Genomic DNA, 23153 nt, shown 5'->3' on the forward strand with positions numbered 1-23153 from the left:
GTGTGATTTGTTGCTTCCTGTGTGTAGAGATTTCCAATCAGTGACTAAACACATCACCTACCTAATGTGGGAAAGCAGGACATGTCTAAAGCAAAAGGAGTATAATTTTAGAAATGTTGCAGAGAGTAGCTTTCATGTTAGATGTTCACTGATAGCTGAGGTTTTTAAAATATTAATGCAGGTTTTCACACTTAACTCACGTGTGTCCCAGGTTAGCCAGAGAGAGGAAACAAATGCTAAAGTGTTTGGAAGGAAAAATGTAGCAGACATCAGACGTTTTGACTTATGACACAGGAAGTTTGCTTACCACAGACGTTGCAAGAGACGTGGTGTTTCCGGTGTGTACAGACACTCGATTGCTTCAAAACAGCAGAGAGGACGCTTCTCCATGCTCTACATCAGATGTGTCAAACTCAAGGCCCAGGGGGCCAAATCCGGCCCCTTGCAAATTCTGATCCGACCCGCATTTCAATTTAGGTTCACAGCAAATTTTGGCCCAACTAGTTGTGCACCACACCCAAAAAAATAAATAAATAAATAAAAAAAAATCAGGAAACTGTTTTTCATACTGTAATTATGAGACACTGCTATGCAGAATTTGACAGATTTGCAGACTTTGAGACAAAGAATTCCCCACAAAAGCAGAGAGTTTTTTTTTTTTATATATATATATATATATATATATTTAGGCTGTGAAACAGGTTGTTGTGAGTCGGCTGGGTGGCAGCTGCTTTTAAAAATGTAATGTTTGTTTTTCATGACTTGCTAAATTCTATGATGGCTAAGAAACTTTTTAAAACTGTATGGGAGAAAGCTATATGAGACATGCAATAATACAAAGTTAATTGACTTTCTTTGCTAAATAAAAGCATGTCAATAAACTCAACATGTCTGGCCCTTATTGTGATCGTCATTTCCAGTGTGGCCCTTAGTGAAACGGAGTTTGACACCCCTGCTCTACATGTTTCCCCCAAGCACAAGGACAAATCTAGCTACTTAGAAGACAAAGGGCCTCGCGCAGCAGCACATGAATCCTGAGAAATATTCAAAACAAAATCACAATTTCAAAGTGTATCTATAGTCACATGGTGCAGGTGCACCGGCTTGTCTCTAAAATACAATGTATGAAAACTTTGAATTTAGCACAACTTGGATCACTAAGACAGCATAACATCACTATTTAGTGATTTTATTCCAGTGTTGTGCACACTGAACCATCCTGTGCAGATGGCTGAACCTGCATCATGTTAAATTGATGGTCCAGGGCTGGTATGAGTAGCTTGGCTGTAAAAGCCCCTCCAGCAGGTTTCCCCTGCAAGGCAAATGAGTTGATGGGTTCATCTATCTATCTATCTGGGTTTGTCCAGTGAGAGAAAGAAAGTAACACAGCAAGGCATCTGATGTCTTAATGAAGTGACTTTCTCTGTGTGCATGTGTCTATTTCTGTGCAATATGTGAGTGCGTGTGTGTGTGGGGTATGAGTCATTAGTGAATCCCAGTGGTCTGTCATGATAGTGAGAGAATGCACAGGATCTTTTGTCTCTGGCACTCCTGGAAGAGGTATTAGGTTTCTGGATCAATGAGAAACAATCACAACCAGAGCCATCTAATCGGCAGTTTCTGAAAATCAAGAAAAATACACCCAGTAGCCTACTCATTGGTGTGATTTGTAGGTTGTGTTGTCCTTTATTCTCTGCTCAAGATACAACAGATGCTACACGTTCTTCATATCCCTGCACCATTTTTAGGACTCTTCTCAATTCATAGCTCCAGGAACTTTCATTCACTCCAGAGCGAGCCATTAAGAGATGAGAGAGAGAGACACCAGACACTGGTGCACACCAGTGATAATGGATTACTGATGTTATTATGGTTCAATAAGGTCTCTAAACAACATCCTCTGATCCACTGCCAGAAAAACTGTTCTCTTTTAGTGTGTGTGTGTGTGTGTGTGTGTGTGTGTGTGTGTGTGTGTGTGTGTGTGTGTGTGTGTGTGTGTGTGTGTGTGTACAATATTAATTTGTAGTCTGTGAAACATCCATCTATTACCATTATATCATCGCAAATGGGCGACCCCCTTAAAGCTATAGTGCGTAGTTTCTGTCATCCCCATGAGGAATTCTTGGTAATGACAACAACACTGTCAGAGCATCCACATGATGCAAGCCTTACGTGATCGCGCACGCGCCCTTACCCCTCCCCCACGCAGTTGCGTGTAGCCAAGGAGGACACGGAGGATTAAAAAAAAACATGATTGACTCTTCATAAGAGGTCATTATCTTCACTCGAGCTTCTGCGCGGGAAAGTCACCGGACGACACAATCTTCTGAATATAGCCATACTGAGAAATACAGAGAGAGTTGTGTGGAACTCATAGTCTTAATTAGCTTTGTAGCAACTCATTTAGCAATGGCTTGAACGTAACAGACATTTATTAATATCAAAAAGTTACGCACTAAAGCTTTATGATACATAAAAAAAAAGTCAATAAAAATAATACTCCGTGTTGGTACAAAAACAATGTAAATGTATTTTTCTGCTGTAACAAGTTATTGGCCCTGTTGGTTTATTAATTACAGAGAAAATGAATGTCTCCAACTGGTCAAATGATAGAACAATATAGCAATCAATTACTTTACAAAAACATTCAAGCGAACAAGCATACCTTCATCCACACAGCAGCAAACGACACTTGAACTTGGAAATTTAAAGTTTGCACAACTTGAACTCTAATTCAGAGATTTGCTTAAACAATTTCTCATCATTATTTTTGCAGAGATATATCTCTGCATATGTACAGTATATAGTAAAGTGATGATCGTTGAGCAGATGTTGCCATTGTAAAAGCCCCACATTTTATAGCACGGCTATTTCAGTGCTGCATTAATTGCAGTTTGGAAAATCCTAAATTTAGACCTCTCTCTGCGCCGTAGGAATTGGTGCAAAGAAAGCTCTGGCACTTAGCAAGTATGTGTTAAAATATGTATTTTTATTTGTAACATTTGAGAACAATACATTTCTCAATGTATTGCTACTATGTCCATTTATTTTTTTTTACTCATTTTTCAACTGATTTTTTGCACAGTACAACATTTTCATTGCAAATCAGTCCTATTGCACAATCTTGGACCATGACAATTCAGCATTTCACTGATGATGTACAGTATGTGCTCTCTGTATAACACAGACTTTGTGGGGAAATTGACTGTTGGCGCTAATGTGTGTCACCTAACCACCAACGGTACACTAGATGGTCAGAGTGATAGCAGTTTGAGAGTCGTCTCGAACCTGTCTCTGTCCCGTCAGGTTTAAATGTCAAAACTAAGCGCCTCGTCTTCCATTTGTTAACCAGTATGCTGTTGGTCCCAGCATGCATCTGTTTATTCCACAGTTGGTCCCTTTCCTATGTGCCACCCACAGTGTTGGTTGACAGAAGCATGTGCATGTGTGTGGCGGCCTCGAAATTACCCGCTTTTCCCCCCAAAACTGCCTGTGTCTAAACAACAGGTGCCTGTACCAGAAGTGACTCATATACACATCCACGCACACATAAACACACATGTACACTAGACATGTCAACAACAACAAAAACCTGATGGATGTGAAAACACTGCAAGATAAAATGATGGAGCAGAGAAAGACCTACATGTAGGGAAAGATTCATTTTGGGGAATCTGTCCTACCTGGTTTTTGTCATAGTCCTGAAGACACAAGACATCAGCAAAAACATAAAAAGGGAAGAGAAAGACACAACTTACAGTCCTAATGCGACAGAATGCAAACTGTCTGTGTGGGGTGAGAGTAAAATGGGTACAGGCTGGCATATGATTTTTTTTTATTTTGTTTTTTTTTTCAATAAAAAAAAAGTGAGCATGTCAAGGACTCCATTTAGTCACTTTACAATGGCCAGAGTAGAATACATGTCATGGAACTAGGATCCCTTGTATTAGGGATGTTTTGTTTTTGCCAAATGTGTCTTGAGTTCAGCCTGCCCTCCAGTCTTGCTCAAATTAAATGCAGGACTAACATAATTATCTCTATTTTCCATGACATTCACACTGTTCAACTTGTTTTTGTCCTGCTTCTTAGTGCTGCGCAAGCACATCAGAGTGCTTAGCCTTTACATAATAAATGCTGTCACAAAACATAATTTGGTGATGCTGAAGGCAAGAAATGTAATTTAAAAAAGTGGAACAATCACAAAGAGACTACAGAGCCACGTCGGGTCGACAGAGGACATTTTAAGCTCTCCATTAAGCCCCTTTGCAACACCCAAGGGAGCTTTACATGAGCTGGGAAAAGTGTGTGAGCTAAGGGCTGTGTGTGTGTGCGTGTGTGTGTGTGTGTGTCTTTGTGACTGTGTCGGCAAAGCGTGGCTTCTAGTGATTAGTCAAAACTGTAACTGACATACGGCTTGCCCAAGTGATCCTATCAGGAGGGAAACCACACACACACACACACACACACACACACACACACAGAGTTTCAACACTTTTCTTACACACTTGTTCAAGTGGCCTTAAGAGAGACCTAGTTTGTTTTTCCCTAAAAAAAAAAAATCACTTAAATGGTATCGAAAATGTCGGTGAGATTATAATCTTTTTGGAGTTTTTGTTCTCTGTGAGCGTTTAAAGACATTGGCAAGAAGGTTCAGTACCACTGGGCAATAAATATAAAATGTTTCCACCAGTACTTCTAAATCTTCATCATAACACAGAAAAGGTTGATCTTTGCACATTTAGACTATACCATGCTGGTAGTAAGTATTATAGCAAGACAAGCATAGCAGGATTAGACAAGTAGAAGCTGAGGACACTTTCCAATAGTGTGTGTGTGTGTGTGTGTGTGTGTGTGTGTGTGTGTGTGTGTGTGTGTGTGTGTGTGTGTGTGTGTGTGTGTGTGTGTGTCACCTGCCACTGCTGAGACTTAAAAGCACTAATTAGTCAGGATGTCAGCAGGTTTCAGAAAATCGGACTTTTTGAGATCTTGTAAGTCTACCACGGATGTATTTCAAGAACCCCTGAAAACACAACCAGCTATGTATGTTCAGTGAGGGGCATGAAGTGTAAGTGGGTTTGGATAAGTTCATACTGTGCACATTTCTTACTATGTCACATTAATCTAAAAGTTAAGATGAAAAAAACATCGTCCGATGCTACTAGTAACGGTGTCACTCTTACCGTGTTGTAGCCGGCGGGTTCTTGGCCGTCTGTGATGAGTTCCCGCTCTCCCCTGGGGTTGACCCTCCTGAAGCGCCGTCTGGACCTCCGTTGGGATTCTTCTCTCTGCAGAAAACTGTCGTCCCCCTCACTGCCGTTATCCACCTGCAATACACAGTCAAAACCCTCCTGAGAATAGTAGTTTCGACGGGCTTCGCACCCACAACCCTCAGGTGCGTGGAGACACCTGGAGGACTGATCCTCACTGTCTGAGACCTGAGAGCACGGCTCAGAGCTGCTCCTTTTTAGCAAATCAGGCTTTTGGATCTCAGGAACCGAGTTCAGATTTGTAAATTCCAAGTTCTGGTTCAGAACTTTAGATTGCTGGTTCTTGTAATCCAAGTTTTGGGTCTTAAACTCGGTTAGGTTCTGAACGTCTGAGTTGGGATCCTTGAGTGTGTTCCCTTCCTTTCTCCGTGGCTCCGCTTCATGCCCTGGGGTTTCTGAGATCTGGTCCTGCTCTTCTGCTGGCTCCTGGTTGAACATCCAGTTCTTCCAGAGCGCAGAGAGCCGGTGCCAGCGGAGCACACTCATCCGGACGCAAGGACGGTATCAGAACAACACATAAAAAGCAGGAAATACCATGGGAGGGGAGAAACAAAAAAAAACAAACGGGGAAACACTTTTTGACAAAAGATGAAGTGCTGCGTCCAAATGTTAAAAAAAGGTCCACAAAATCCTGAGGGATCCCGCAACATTACATCCTTTGGGGCGAGCATCCACAAAAAAAGAAAGAAAGGAAAGAACCAAATTAAATGAACGAACAAATGGATTCACAATGAGGACAAAAAAACAAGGGTAGTCTCTCTTTCTGTCTTCGGCGCGAGTTGCCCTCTTCTGAGAGCCGGAGAGTTCAAGACAGAGTTCAGCTGCTCAACACGTTGCATACCGACTTATTCAAATTCTCTCTCTCACGCTCTCACGCTCTCTCTCCCTCTCTCTCTCTCTCTCTCTCTCTCTCTCTCTCTCTCTCTCTCTCTCTCTGAGACACGCGCACAGAGCATACACTGAGCCCACAGTTTCCTCCAGGAAACCGTAAATACACAAATATCCTCAGCCGGCAGAAAAAAAACAGCACAGCACACAGATTCCGGCCATACAATTCATTCCCTGTAGACTTATTGTGCCGGTCTGTTGTTGCAGGAGGAATTTGTTTTCTTTCTCCATTGCATAATGTTAAGTAAGTCAACAGCCTTATTATTTCAGTAACAATGATATTTTTAAGAAATTCTAAATATGTTACTAAACCTTGAGAGGACAGACTTTGCTTCAATTTTGTAAGCCATCTGGTTAGATTTTTTTTTAAATCATCCTCCAACTTTTGTTACTTTTGTTTGGTTATTTCTTACAGCTGGAAGTTTTATGATTGATAGTTTAGATTTTTTATTTTTTTTTTGCTAGATCGAGCAGAAATACAACTAGATACACCAACTTTAACCCTTTCTGTTGTGTTCCTCTCTTCAGTATTGTTCCAGAACATGTCTGTTAAAAGAGTACTGCACCGATTTAGCATTGCACTTTTACAACACTGTCAGACTCACGATGGACATGGATGTCGTCTTTTTCGTTACTGTCATTCCTTTTCCTTGTTGAAACCTACATTCGCCTACATTACCCATAATGCAACCCAACCAACAACAGTTAGGTTCGAGAATCAGGTGTGTTCTAATCATAGACAGTATATCAAATGGACCAACAGATCCCGTTGCTCTGGACGGAGACCGGTGAAGGATATTAGAAGCACTTTTCCGGTGAGCGCTGAGAGTTACTGCGCAGCCTCCAACTGAGAGAGATGATGTAGATGTAACGTGAGCAACCTGTCTGAAAGTTGGAAGTCTTCTGGTAGCTGTGCCAAGAGAAATCTCAATCATTCCCAATCTTGAAGAGACGGAGAGCGTAGGTATATGTAAGGAGATAACATAGACACAGGCTAATTATTGCTAACTAAAATGCTAGTTAACATTAGTAATTCAACTTAAACAGCTAATATAAGTCGAAACTGCCTGCGAGCTTCTCGTGTACTATACGGTAATTCCTCTACTATGCGACAGTAAGTTGCTTAGTTATGACACAATCTTTAGCCTATTTTTACAAAAAAGTCTGCTACACAGCCGTAACGTGAGGTACAAGGTAATGGAGCCATTTATACATTGTCGTGTTTCTTTAGAAATAAACCATGGACAAATAGAGTCTTTAAACGCTTCAGATGTAAAGTTATTCGCTGTCAAAGTGACGTCAAAATGAATGGCAGTCAATGGAACTCTAACGGCAGGTGAGTGCTTGTTAGCATCAAAATGGCGCCATAGGAGCTACGCGTTGTGAGGAGAGGCTTACCCCCTTGGTTATACTAGTAGCGGCTAATGTAGTCTCAAGCAGCTAGCCTCAAGCAATGACAATCATGTCATGCTTAAGGGGTTTGTGGTCAGCTGTTATTGCTTAGTAGTTCATCCTTGCCTGTCCAGAATATTGATTGGATAATTTGGCACCTATTAACAAGTGTGCTCTATGTTTCTGTTTGCTTGGTCAGAGTATTGCTGCCTGTTGTTCAGCCTTCCAGTTTGTCAAGATTTCTGCGTCTGCCAGTCTGAGAAGCCAAGAGAGGACAGAAATGAACGTGATCCAACTGCTGGTGTTTGGACATTTTTAAGCTGCATCTTGTTGCCACTCCTCTTTCTGTGTCTCTATTGCACTTATCTTCACTTTCTATCTCATTATCTTTATCATTTCCCTTTCCTGGTTGGTTGTGAGGCTTTCTTACTCCTTCTACCTCTTATGTGCATAACAAGTATCAGAAATAGGTTGACTGAATCTATTTTACAATACTGCAATCCATCTACAAATGATTATGTGCTTTCAGTGTGTTTAAAAAAAATTAAATCATCTTGTGGAGAATATTTATCTTTTTCAACTAAAGAAATAGTATTACTGTTACTTCACAGAACCAATGCAGAATACAAATGTATAATGTATGTATGTACGTACATTATAGGCTACATTTACAGTTCAATGTTATGAAAGATAAAATGGCTAGGCAGGATTTTGGTATGGAACCTTTCAAATAGTCATTCTACTTGCCCCTTTCAACTTAGAATGTGGTAATGTGCTTACTATGAAAGAGCAATATTTCATCAGTGTATAAATGCCACAGACAGTTATTTCATAAGTGACTATTATTTGTTTGCGCCCCAACATATACAGTGGCCTTACAGACCTATGATTGTCCAGGAAAAGTTGAGACAGGGGGTGAAAGACTATGAGCTGAAGAACCACCAGAGAGAAATTTGCTGCTTGCCTTCCTGTATTCCCACATGTAACAAATACAATAACACCCATGATACCTAAATACCATTGAAAAGACTAGGATTATATCTCTCGAAAGCAAACATCACAGAGCTGTTTGATTGAAGACAATCTCACACATCGATTAGAAAGCGACTTTAAAGTAAAACACAAGAGAGAAGATGGACCCAAAGTTTTTCTGTCACTGCTGTGTGCTGTCAATAGCTGTTATGGGGTCAAAGACAGAGCAACAACCTTAACACCCCCCACCCCCCCACCCCATCTATCCCATGACCACCACTTCAGTCAGAAATTCAGAACTCTTGCCTTAATGTTTCGGACTGTATGTCACAGCCATAATGTGACCATATTTCCTGTTTCCTCTGTCCATTTAAATATATGTGTGTGACTAACTTCCCATGTACTCATCAGTCAGTTTACATTCCTCTCTGTGTATCTGATGGGTTTGGCTGCCAGCGTGCCTCACCCCCTTTTGCTCTATTCATTCATTTGTTACTCCACTCTTCCCACTACTTACGTCCACACACACACACACACACACACACACACACACACACACACACACACACACACACACACACACACACACACACACACACACACACACACACACACACACACAGTCAGTCTGTGAATGTCACCCCTGTCCATCCTGTGACCAGAGTCATGACGATAGCCACAAATTCACACCCTCTACTATTCCCATGGCCCTAATTAGCTGACTGGCTGCAATGCAGTTTGACTAGACCACATTCCCGCTGCTCTTGTGTTTATCCATTTATCTGAGTGTGTGTGTGTGTGTGTGTGTGTGTGTGTGTGTGTGTGTGTGTGTGTGTGTGTGTGTGTGTGTGTGTGTTCATGTTTATTAGTGTTCCTGACAGCTTTTGTTTTATTCCTTTTGTGGTTATCCAATTCCTTCCTTTTTATGTCTGAAGGGATCATTGATGATGAGCACTCACTGCTGAGGTGCTTCCCAAAATTCATTCATCACTCAACCAGTGCCATAGTGTGTTCTTTTGGATTTGGGAAAAGATGTGCCACGGTTTGCGTCGTCTGTTCCGCTGTTAAACCCAGTTTTTCTCCTGTTTATTCCAAACAAGCCGCTGCTGCCTGAAACCTAACATGCATCACCTGCTGTGTGTCAGAAGCATTTTTCCAGGAAAGTCTCAACTGACAGCAAATGCAAAAGCTTTCTGAACAGAGTATAGGTTCAAAGGCAACTGCGTTAAAAATCTAGCAAAAGAGGGATTTTATTTTATATAGACAGATTGATACCCAATCATCATCTGCTTGCAACAAACATTCCTATAGACGGACATAAGCAGTACTTGATAAATTAATGTACATAGTGAAATCACTCCTTAGTCTTAAAAAGGAAGAACATGAAGCTGACAATTTGAATCTCTTGACCTGAGATTGGCCTGACTTGACAATACGAGTCCAACCTGCTTTTAAAGCCAGAATCTGTCGATAGTGTTCTGGACCTCTGCACACAGTCACACAACGTGCTGAAGAATCAGTTTTGGTCATAGACTTTTGTCAGGCAATAAACAATCGACAAAATAATCTTTAAATAACAGTGCATTAACCAATCTAAATGCACACATAAGTCAAATAAAAAAAAAATAGGTAAAAAAGGTAGAATGTGTTATACCAGTATCTGTAACACAATGCCATTTCTCAAGGAGGCTTTCTTTCACTGGCCTTTCAACAAAGGTGAAAGGTACATGGGGTTTTCTGTTCATGTTTAAAGATAAGTGGGTATCTTTACAAAGATAAAACAACTGTTTTCTTGTAGCACTATACAACATCTCCCATTAGTCTGTCAAAGCCAGGAGATACTGGCTCACCAGTCCAATAATCACAGGGTGTTTAAGACTGATTTCGCCTTTGAAAACTGGATCATCTTTTTTTTGTTTAGCCCTATGTACAGCTCAAATCTGTCTAAATGTAGAGGTAGTCATAATCTGCCAACAAGATGTATAGTCTGTATTAATATAATTATTACTATTGCACATCTGTTTATCCTCCACAGCCAACACCACTTATCACACTGATGTAGTTGTGTAGTTCTGTACATCTGTGTCTATTTGCACATATTCTTTATACTGTGCACAATTGCACATTCCTTATTCAACATTTGGTTTGTTTTAAATCCATGTACAGCTCTTTATACTTCAGAAAATATATTGCACTTATATTTTGACTGTTATGCACCACAACACCAAGGCAATTTCCCTGTTTCTGAAAAGCTACTTGTCAATAAGCCTGTTTCTGATTCTGGCCCCCGCTTTAGCATATTGTACTGGTACTTTGTTATTTACTTCCAATGAGTCTTGATACTCCAGATTACAATACCCATCCTGCTCTGCTGCACCACAGACCATTAAAAAGGTGGCCAAGACAAGGATATGCTTGGATATTAGCAACAATAACAGCCTCTACATAGTCTAATTTTCGCAGACAAAAATGCAAGTACTTGCAAAACAGACATGCCCATATGTGCCCCATTATCTAACTGCTAATTCCCTCCATTCCTTCCTCCCTCTCTCCTTCTTTCTCTTTTTCTCTCTTTCTTTCTTTACACTCAGCAACCCAAACTAACAGCACACACAAGCAAACAAACGTTGAGTTCTGAACTCTTCCCATATAATGTATAAATAAACATCATACGTGCAAGTTGCCTTAATTTGCTTGATAATGTTCGGCTACTTATTTATATTGAAACAGAATATAAAAAGTACGCTGTATGATTAGAAACAAAATGATGGTTGTTGGATTGCAATCAATCATTTCGCACACTTTTAAAAGTGTAAATTGACAATCGTTTTTACACTTTGGGGTAAAAGCGTATTTCCCAAAATTTGCAGTGGTGTGTTGCTATGCCAACAATTTTAACTGTGTCAACTAAAACTGAATGCCACATATACATCAATGCAATCAGTGGTGCAAAAACTTTCTGAAAGAGATAGTTCTCTATTTTTTTTCTCTTCAAAAATGACTTCCTGTAAAACAGGGGGATTTTCCCAGTGAAGAACTGCCTGAAGCACTAAATATAAATAGTTCCAGAGCGAAACTGGTTTAATCATTATTGTGTTACAGCGAAAAGCGACATTAATTGAAATAAAAATCTTGCACAATATTGCCTCAGTTTAAAGCGAACCAAGTGGCATTGTCTAAGAATGATAAGGGTTCATCGTTGTTACCCTGGCTGCAGTTATGACAGTTATGCAAGTCTGTACAGCCATAGCAACCGAAATCTCAGATGAGGGTTTCTTAAAAGTTTCGGTACAAAACCTTGCAGGGGACTTCCTGTGACGTCTGAGAGTCCATTGACCTCACTATTAAAAGTCAAAGATAATGGACAGGTAATGATAAAGAAGCCACAAGTCAAATCTGTGCAGCGTCTTATATTCCTGATTCAGTAACCGTGGAGCTGGTGCTACCTGCTGCTTTTTGTGTAAAACTTTACTGCTTATCCTGTTGTATCCCTTCTGATCCCTCTAGTCCCTCAGATACAGAGGCTTAAGGAGAAGGAAGATTGAAGAACAGCAAAGACATTTAGGGAAGAGACAGATAATTTGTAAGCACTGCAACCTTGTGGAGGCAAACAGAAACACACTGCATGTATTATGCTAAATATAGCATGGTAAACTTCAGCTGAAAGAGTACGTTCAGATTAGAGATTGAAATTAATCAAATAATCGATGCATCAAATCGTGGACATGGACAATCTGCATCGATAATTGTTCTGGCCATAATCGATTATTTCGGTTTACAATTTAATGTATGCCTAACAACCTTTCTGTTTACATATTATGCTTATTATGACTTATTATGTTATGTTTTGCACATTCAGGAAGTGCCATGTGCTCAGTGCTGTAGTTTTATGTATCCAATGGATTTAGTATTAGAGCACTGCAGAATGTTTTGTTTTTGAAGCTTGAAAATATATGAATTAAGTATCCTATACGGCATAAATAGTAAAAATGTATTTGACGCATCGTGATATAGAATCGAACTGAATCGCTGACATGATGATCGTAATTGAATCGAATCGGGAGATCAGTGAAGATTCACCCTGTAGTTCAGATATTCTCCTTAATGTAAGGAAAAGTTTTACCAGTAGTTATACAGATGTCCAGACTTTGCTGGTGGTCTATGTACTTGGTGAAAACTACACTGGAAGGAAAGTGTTGACGTGAAATGACACTACAAGCCAGTTCACATCCTGGCTTACAAAGACTACATTCACCAATACAAATCTGCTCTTAACACTGCTCGCTCTACCTACTACTCTAGCCTCATACACTCTGGTTCTGCAAATCCCAAGATCCTTTTCTCCACTATAAAAAAGCTCCCCAAAACCTTGAACAACTTCTCCCACTCCTTCACAGCTGATAAATGCAACACCATCCTGGCATTCTTCCAACACAAAATTGAGACCATATACAACCAACTGGCCATCTCTAGCCCCGTCCTCTCCATCCCTGAATCTGTCCCTCTCCCCCTAACAGACCGGCCATTCTCGCAGTTCTCCCTTCTTTCCTCTGATCACAGCAAAATACTGTCTGGCATAAAGACTTCCACCTGTGCACTTGATCCCCTACCCACCACATTAGTCAAAGCCTGCCTCCCTGGTATCTGCCCACTCATCCTCTCTCTCATAAACTCCTCCCTGTCTCAAAAAGTCCAGCCTTGACCCCGACATTCCCAACAACTACAGACCCATCTCCAATCTCCCATTTCTATTAAAAACACTGGAACACATTGTCGCCTCTCAACTCAAAACCCACCTTGACTCCAACCATCTCTACGAGCCATTTCAATCTGGTTTCAGTTCCCAACACAGCACGGAAAGCCCTGATCAAAATCACAAATTACCTCCTCCTCTCCTCTGATGCACACTCCCTCAACATCCTGATCTTACTCGACCTCACTTCTGCCTTTCAACACAATAAACCAATCCATCATTCTCTCCTGCCTTGAGTCTTCCCTCGGCGTCACTGGCACTGCCATCTCCTGGTTCAAATCATATCTCTCTGACTGCTGCCAGTTCATCAGCATCAACAAATCCATATCCAGCACTGCCCCAGTCTCGCAGGGAGTCCCCCAAGGCTCAGTGCTTGGTCCCATCCTCTTCATCCTCTCCACTCCCCCTTAGTCACATTATACGCCAGCATGGAATACATTTCCACTGTTATGCCGAAAAGCATGGATGCAAGCTAACTTCCTCAAACTCAACATCGACAAATCTGAAATCCCCATCATCGGCCCAAAATCCCTCATCCTATCCTGCCAAAACTTCTCTCTGGCATCGATGGTTCTTCTCTTCCAGCCTCCACAAAATTCCAAAACATCGGGGTGATCTTTGACAAAAGCTATCCTTCGAGTACCACATCAACCACATGACAAAATCTGCATTCTTCTATCTCAAAACACTGCCCGCCTTCGTCCCTCCCTTTCCTTCTCAGCCGCTGAAAAACTCATCCACACATTCATCACCTCACGACAGCCCTACTGCAACAGCTTTCTGTACGACACACCCACCAAATTCTTTTGGTATTGTTATTGTTGTTAAACTGATCTTGTTATTGTTTTTCTTTGTCTTTACCTTGTAAAGTGCCTTTGAGTACCTTTTAAAGCGCTATATAAAATAAATGTATTATTATTATTATTATTATTATTATTACTATGACTAACAAAACGAGTTTTAGAACCGGATAGAGTTCCTTTAAGCACCCTGTCACAAAGCTACACCTAGATTAAGGGAAGGATGAGAGTTACAGAGCTCTCTGGATAAACGGAGAACTCCATTTCTGACTGAGACTTGCAAGCCGCGCAACATCAAGGCTACAAAAGACCCATAATGCAACACTTTCTGTAGGAGCTAGTGTTTTTGTAAAGATGTTTTGCCCATTATGTGATAGGTAACAGTGTAGACATGAAACCTAATTTCTAAACATAAACAACATAATTCAACCCCCACTTTTCAAACGTAATGTCCATTAACAAAATATCCTCTTATGTTTACGGTTAAAAAAAAAAAAAATTTTAATATTTTTTAGTTTTTTTTTTTGGGGGGGTTTAAAATTTAAAAAAAAAAAATAATGGGTGGTTGGGGCACCAACCCCTTTGCCAATGAGGCTGATTTGAATTTGTAGACAAAGATACAGCACAAACAGAGAGAAGGGGGAGAGCACAAAAGAGAATAACTGAGATGGGGGAGACAGAGAGGAAGAGATAGAGAGATGAAAGAAAGGGAGAAAAAGGATGAACAAGAGAAGAGTACAGGAGGAAAAAAGGTGATACAGACATCAAATAAAGATGGAAAAAATTGGGAATAATATCAAAGAGATAGGAAAGGTGGGAGGATAAAAAGGGAGGTGCTTGGTGGAGAAACCAAAGAGTCTAAAAGAGGGACAAAGGCAGCGCTTCTACTCACCACAATCATTTCTGACGGCTCCAAAGTGATGCATTCACAGCCTCGTCTGCCCCCCAGCTGCTTGCCAAAGCTGTAGAGAGAGAGAGAGAAAGAGAGAGAGGGAGAGAGAGAGCGAGAGAGAGAGAAATACATGTTAAAACACAAACAAACCAAAAGTAAAAATAAGACAATTCTCACACTGACAGTGTCAACAAATGCAGTCAATCACATCTGCCCACCCATAGAGAGTTGTGACAATGAGCATTATACGCCACTGAATGGCAATAATTGCTCAACTCAAAATTGAGATGTCCGCGGATTAAATGTAAAATAATACCAAGGGTTCATGAAGAGAAGTAGCATCTGTTTGATGTTGTATTTTTACATGAAACTAATGTAAACTAGAGGACTGGCTCTACATACAGACATCAACTGACCGTTTTGTTTTGGCCACTTGTTCCGCTTACTATTCATATGCATAATATTAAACATTTGGCTGAATTAATAAGAGTTGGAGCAGGTGACACATATACCAAAGTGATGATGATGTAACTGAAAACAGCTCCGACACCAATGGGTGTCAATCTACAGCAGTAACTCATAAACATTTAACAAGCAATGAGACAGTTCACTTCTATCAAATTGTTGGAGATAACATATTTTTAAGATGCCCCGAAGAGATAGTTTCAGAAAAGCATTGCCTTCAGTATTTTATGAGATTAGTAATGCAGTTTTAGTGATTTAACAATCTTTTATCGAGAGACACTAGGTCTATCAACTACAGGTAAGAGAGACAGGATGCATGAGTTGTCACCAGACACCTAAAATTTGCTACCAACATATAACATATAACATTGATGACATGGCTCTGTTGGCATTAGAGCAGTACAGTTGAACCAACAGTTTGTGGTGGCCTAACCACTGAAAGAAAAGAGAGTGCAGATCAACAAGCATTTATGATTGACACCTTAATATAACTGTACACAGTCCGCAGAGAATTAAAACACAATCAGTGCTTCACCACTTTCACCAGACAAAAATATAATCCTTACAGAGACATGTTGGGAACTTATACATTTATATATGTTCTAACGGTCTTCTCTTAGCAGCTGACTGGCGTTAACATACAGGACATCACTCAGATCAATAGATACAACTGACCACAAACACTTCAGCTTGCATGCTTGAGTGAACTTACGAGCATTGTTAAAACACTGCAGTTCCAGTTAATAGTATTTGCACAATGGGAGTCTGCAGGTCTGACAGCTTTAGCCGCAGTCGGCCGTTGTGTCCTCTGGTACTGTAAGCAGTGTGGTGAGACCATTTGGGTCAGTCTGCTATATGCTCGTCACATGAAGATTCAAGTCAGAAAGTGTTTGACTTTAACATAATGATATTTTCAAACCTCAAAAGCCATTCACAGCTTGTGTGCAAAACACACGCACAACAGAAATAAAACCTACATTGGGTTGATTGTTTTCACTATCAGTTCAGCTGTTAACTATTAATCAACATAATATAAATACATTGTTTAAAAGAAAAAACAAATGCCTGTTATAATTTTATAAGGCCCAAGGTGACGTCTTAACATTGCTTGTTTTGTCTAACCAACAGCCTACTGTACAACCCAAACACATCCAGATTACTATGATAAATATAAAATGTGAATTCTGACATTTGAGAAGCTGGAACATAGGAATGTTTGGCACATTAATGATTAATCGATAATCAAAATAAGTGCCTATTCATTTTCAGATGATTGACTTATCTATTATTGACTAATTGTTTCTGCTCCGGGGCTGACATTGTTCACCCCTGATGTACTGTCCGTGCACAATGTGATGCAACAGACATGCCAGCAGCATACTCAGTATGCAAAAACAAACAGGGGTTTTAAAATGTGTTTGAATTTTGAGACATTTCGTCTTCATCTCTGAAAAATCGACAACTCCCACTGCGAGTGTCTGTGTTTATGCATGTGGTAAGTATGCATGTCTTTGAGATTCCCCTGTGCTGTCTAAGCGTGCGAGCGTGTGAGAGATACCCCGGCCGTCTGAGCAGCTCAACCACTGTGCGAGGTGATCCCTGAGAACAGACTGGGCTGTGAACGTGTCTCGCTCCCTTTGGCATGCTAAAAGGGGCGACTCAGCATTGTATAGGAACTGGAGGAGCGACTGGCTTTAATTATGGAAGCGTGCTGAGCTCACATCTCCTTTCTGGTTACGTTCTCACACCGTCTCTCACACGGTGGCTCCCCCCTTCTCTCTGGTTTACAGCTTTCTGCTCTCCTTCCTTCATTTCTCTTCCTTTTGCCCTTCACCTCCACTAGCCTCCCTGCCAATACTTTCTCTTCACCCTTCCTTTTTTTTCTGCGTATATTGCCATCTGATGCCATTTCTAAACATTTTCTCCTGTTTAAGCTCTTTTTGTTGTTCCCTGCTCCTCCACTTTTTTTTTTCTTTTCCCACCTCTGTCTCTCCCACTCCATTCACTTTCATTTATTCATCTTCCTGTTGTTCTTCCTTTCCCATGTCCTGTCCACTTCACTTATCTGCCTTTTTCATCTTATTTTCTGCTATGCCGTTTTCTTCCCTTCTCTCCTCATCTCCATTCCCTTTCATCCTTTCTCTTCTTCCTGTTGGCCCTTCCTCTCTCTGGGCCCCCCCAAAAAACAGAAGAAGTAAACTTTCATCTCATCACCTCCTTAATCACAGTTTCACACCGGCACAGACACTACTCTCAAAATTTCAGCCTCTTGATTTAATGCTCAGATGAAAGCCTGTCTTCATAATGTGTTCTGATGATGGAAACAATGATGAAAGTCCTCTTCTTCTTTTTTTTTTTTTTTCCCCTTTCAAAATTGGATGAGCAGCTATTCTCAAAAACACAGATTTTCTAGGAAACAGTATAAGGAAGCGATCGTAAAATCAAAACTTTGGTGCGTGATTTTTTTCTAAAGAATGAGTGATATTCACAGCGGCTAGAGTTGAAAAAAAGCTGCCACCGGACGAAAACTAGAACCATATTGTTGCTGGAAACCTCTCTCATTGTAGCTGAACAAGGGCGCAATTAGCTGGGAGTGGATTTATTTGACACTTCACTGCCACATGCACTCAGCTACAGCGTGTATCCACATGTTCAGACTCAAGATTTCCAGAATGAGTTGAAACAGAGGTTCACATTTGAGCATCCATCCCTGCTGATACAGCCTTTTGGCAACACAATTAAGGCTAAAAGGATATTTAAAATGTTCTACAGGAAACTAAATTATTCACTAAACTTACAGTATATTTTCACAAAGTGCACTGGCCAGGTGAATCCAGGGTCAGTAAAAGCAATTATTCCTTAGCATGGGATTTCTTTTTTTTATTCATGTTAATACTATTTATAGCATTGGCAGAGAAAGAAGCATATTCGTTCAGGAGAACCCAAAATGAGGCAAATGAGTTTCAACAAAATATTTATGCTTTTAACATGTGTATATTGTTAATTTGTTTGTATCTGCATCAATTAATCAGGTCATATTTTACGGAGTCCCCTCTCTGGAAATCCTGTTTTTGCATGCCTCCCTGCACTTAGGCCACAGACCAGTGTCAGCTGCAGAAAGCATTCCCAGAGCTGCGAGGGGTTTACTGTCATCTATGACACTTCAGTGAGGAAGATGCTTGCCAACACATGGGCTACAACACCAGGTCCACCAGTTAAAATTCCCCCAAATTGTTTAACACCCCAGGAAATTGTGTTTTTTGTTTATCTTTGAGAAATAAGTATCAAGTTTCTTTAAATATTCTGAATTGGTTTGATCAAAAAAAGCATAAGGTCCTGCATCACAAAGCCTAGTAACTGAATTTAAAAAATATGACAAAATATAGTGTACAGTACAGGCAAAAAGTTTGGACACACCTTCTCATGCAATGAGTTTCCTTTTTTATTTTCATGACTATTTACATTGTAGATTCTCACTGAAGGCATCAAAACTATGAATGAACACATATGGAATTATGTACTTGACAAGAAAGTGTGAAATAACTGAAAACATGTCTTATATTTTAGATTCCTCAAAGTAGCCACCCTTTGCTTTTTTATTAATAAGGGAAAAAATTTCACTAATTAACCCTGACAAAGCACACCTGTGAAGGTAAAACCATTTCAGGTGACTACCTCATGAAGCTCATTGAGAGAACACCAAGGGTTTGCAGAGTTATCAAAAAAAGCAAAGGGTGGCTACTTTGAGGAATCTAAAATATAAGACATGTTTTCAGTTATTTCACACTTTTTTGTTAAGTACATAATTCCATATGTGTTCATTCATAGTTTTGATGCCTTCAGTGAGAATCTACAATGTAAATAGTCATGAAAATAAAGAAACACATTGAATGAGAAGGTGTGTCCAAGCTTTTGGCCTGTACTGTATATATATGCTCTATACAGCTCCCACCAGAACATGAACACCCAGGCGTGGTTTTAAGAGTGCCCAGAGAGGAATGCAGTCTGCTGGGCTCAGAGTTCTCTCAGAGCCCTTAGCCTGGAGGTCAGCCCTACTCTGACAGATCTCTCCACACTCCACTGAGGCGAGACGCACTGTCCCTGTCAGCGCAGTACTAAGCCTGCCAAGCACGTCTCCTCACTGTGTGTGTGTGTGTGTGTCTATGTGTCTGTCAGCAGTGTGGTGAGATAGGTTGTGTAAGACAAACAAAGGAGACATATAGTTTGCTATTGATAAAGGAGCAGGAGGAGAACTACAGTTTGCAGACTTGTACTGTATGCTCCTTCCTCCTTCTCTAAGAACTCTCTCTCTCTCTCTCTCTCTCTCTCTTTTTTTTTTTTTTTTTTTTTTTTTTTTTTTTTTTTTTTCTCTCTCTCTCTCTCTAATATTAATTGTTGTGTCTTTGTAAATTATAGAGTGTGGTCTAGACCTACTCTCTGTTTCTCTGTATCTGTAAAGTGTTTTGAGATAACTCTTGTTATGATGTAATACTATAAATAAAATTGAACTCCTGCACAATAAAGTTACTCCATGTGTGCAGGAAAAATCACTGTTGTAGTAAATCTCACTGCACTCCAGTTCTTTAGAAGTTATTCTTTAGCTCTGCATGAAATAAGTTGTATTCGAAATGAACGTGTTTCTTGATAAACAATCTTGAAGAAGCTGATACAACACACATTGCTTGATCACCACTACTTTGGCATCTCCACAGTAGGATTGATGATTATTTCAAATCACTAAAACTATGTCCTTAAATGATCTAGTGCTCTTACAGCAACATTTTGTAGGATGAGCTTTTATGGGTTTTCTTTTTTTCTTTAAATAAGTAATTTTTCCTTGAAATTGAAAGCTCTCCGCACAGCACTGAAGCGGCGCCTGTGCTGGATTTCAGCAGGTGATGATTTCTCTCCCCTTTTTTTTTTTTTCTGCAGAAACAAGTTGCTGGCAGACGGGAGAACAGGTTCAGCCCCGGTCCAGTGACAGCTGCAGTGCCCGGGGCAATAAACCATGACAGCCGGCACAGAAACTAAGGCCACACACACATACCCTAAGCTGTTGTCAAAGTCCAGAGAGGTGGCCAAGAAGGCAAAATAAAGGGAGGTGTCGATTTAAAATAATAAAACAATATGAGAATAGAGTTCATAAGCTTTGTTGACAGCATTCTTTGAGAGTGTGATTTAACTCAATAGAAAGTTTGAGAGAGTTTCAGTCAAAAATCAAACCCAAACAGAGATCAAATCAGGGCCCATTAGTCACCCATGTCTCCATGGTAATGATGACCAACAGTAAAGAAAGAAATCCGCAGACCACAGTCTAACATACAGTACAGGCCAAAAGTTTGGACACACCTTCTCATGCAATGAGTTTCCTTTTATATTTTCATGACTATTTACATTGTAGATTCTCACTGAAGGCATCAAAACTATGAATGAACACATATGGAATTATGTACTTAACAAAAAAGTGTGAAATAACTGAAAACATGTCTTATATTTTAGATTCCTCAAAGTAGCCACCCACCCCCAACAATTCCACTAATTAACCCTGACAAAGCACACCTGTGAAGTGAAAACCATTTCAGGTGACTACCTCATGAAGCTCATTGAGAGAACACCAAGGGTTTGTAGCGCTATCAAAAAAAGCAAAGGGTGGCTACTTTGAGGAATCTAAAATATAAGACATGTTTTCAGTTATTTCACACTTTTTTGTTAAGTACATAATTCCATATGTGTTCATTCATAGTTTTGATGCCTTCAGTGAGAATCTACAATGTAAATAGTCATGAAAATAAAGAAACACATTGAATGAGAAGGTGTGTCCAAACTTTTGGCCTGTACTGTACAGACACAGACACAGACACAGACACACACACACTTCTACTTCTCAGTTTTTATTCCTCTCAGTTATGTTTTAACACTGACCACTCTGACTCACACACACACACACACACACACACACACACACACACACACACACACACACACACACACACACACACACACACACACACACACACACACACACACACACACACACACACACACACAAGAAGACTGAAAAGCTGATGGCCAGCAGTCAACACTACAGAAAGACCACCAACACACACCCACGCACGTCACACACCCACACCAAAAACTGCCAGACAGGCTCAAAAGGAATGATGTAGCGGGTCATTCGGAAACTTTACGATTCATTTGCAAAACAAAAGGGTGACTGATCAGTTAAAGGCCTAATTCAAGCCTCAGCATATCAGAGCAAAACAGAGCACCACCGACAGCTGCTGCTCAACTCCAACGCAGTGAGTAGCTTAGAGAGATAACCATTCACACTTGACTGAACGTACATTCATCTCACACACTACTGTAGATTATCTTGCTGGAATCTTGTAGTGCAACAAGTTCCCAGAAAATCTGAAAGCGAGCAATGTGGTCAATCTTTTACTTGTGGAGGTTCAAGGAAGTAGAGCTTCAAACTAATTTGTGGTAAACACACTGAGATATGAACAATCCTTCCAGCGGACGGTTGGGGTTCAATAGTTTTTAATTAAAAACAAATCTAGTATCAAATTCACTCATCAAATCCAGTCGCTTATGGAATGATCAAACTAAAGTTTTCATCATTTGCAAGTCACTAAAGTTATAAATAACCACAGCAGAACGATTCAGTTTCGATCTGTGATCACGATATTGGGCAAAAAGTCAGAAATACTACAGCTTATTTGACTAAATTAACAACATTAACATTAATTAAGATAATAATTCATTTTCATAACCTGTGGCTATTGTCTGATAATGAGATGAGCAGCGGGAGATATAAAATGTTGATTGATATAAATTGTTCTGACACAGTGAAATAACAGCAGTACAGTACCATTCTAACTTTTAGAATTTACGCGATCTAATCTAATCATATCAACCAGCCCTAGTTTTCGTCCAAATCAGGATTTGGATCGCTTTCACTTGCACATTAAATCATTAATAATTTACCAACACTCAACTAAACATTGTCAGCACAAACATTTGAACCTAGCTCACTACTTTTTATTGTCAAGTAAAATAGAAGGCGTTTTTTCTTTTAGAAAAATGTGGTGTAGATAAAAAAGGAACAACACACAGAAGTTAGCATTGTGTTTTGCAGAGCTGTGGGGCCCAGCGGTGGTAAGCTACCACAGCTGCCACAGCGCCGTAGGGAATTCCTGGCTATCTAGTGGGTAAACTATGGCAGGCAGGAAATGAAGCATGCTGGGTTGAAGAATGCGCAGTGAAAGAGAGAGGGAGTTTTGAAAAATCTCAAGTGAATTAGCGCCTAAATCACTACATACATTACATCAAATGTCTGAGAAACAAAAGCTTCACTATCACTAACCACGAACGGGAATTTTAGGGGTCCCCGTCTTTGGATTCCTTGTAAGTGAAATGATATCCAGCATATTATCCACAAGTAGGAGAGGGAGAAGTACAATATTCCAGTAATCCAGGTTTAGATCCAAGCGTGTATGTTTTATACTCCAGAGTGTAAACGAGAGAAAAGTTTCCTCAGAAAGCAGAAGTAGGTGACTGTCAAGCCTTTTAGTTTGTCTTTAACTGAGGGAGGAGTGTGTGTGTGCGTTCCCTCCCGCTCTACTCAGTTCTGTTCTGTCTGTCCGCTGGCTCCAGGGAGGTGTGTGTGTGTGTGTGCGTGTGTAGCCTGCTCATTTCCTGCCTGGATGTGCTTCTGGGCTCCA

The 23153-nt window shown here is 40.3% G+C and overlaps 1 protein-coding gene across 1 annotated transcript in view; it reads right to left on the reverse strand.

Moving 5' to 3' along the window:
* Positions 1-23153, reverse strand: part of rapgef6 (Rap guanine nucleotide exchange factor (GEF) 6) — a 156711-nt gene that overhangs the window by 87361 nt on the left and 46197 nt on the right. The window contains exons 5-6 of the mRNA XM_039777963.1: positions 14965-15034; positions 5181-5324 (exon numbers count right to left, since the gene is read on the reverse strand). Coding sequence (XP_039633897.1) covers positions 5181-5324; positions 14965-15034 — 214 coding nt within the window. The remainder of the gene's footprint in view (positions 1-5180; positions 5325-14964; positions 15035-23153) is intronic.

This window comes from Perca fluviatilis, chromosome 16 (genome assembly GCF_010015445.1).
Source record: "Perca fluviatilis chromosome 16, GENO_Pfluv_1.0, whole genome shotgun sequence".
NCBI lineage: Eukaryota > Metazoa > Chordata > Actinopteri > Perciformes > Percidae > Perca > Perca fluviatilis.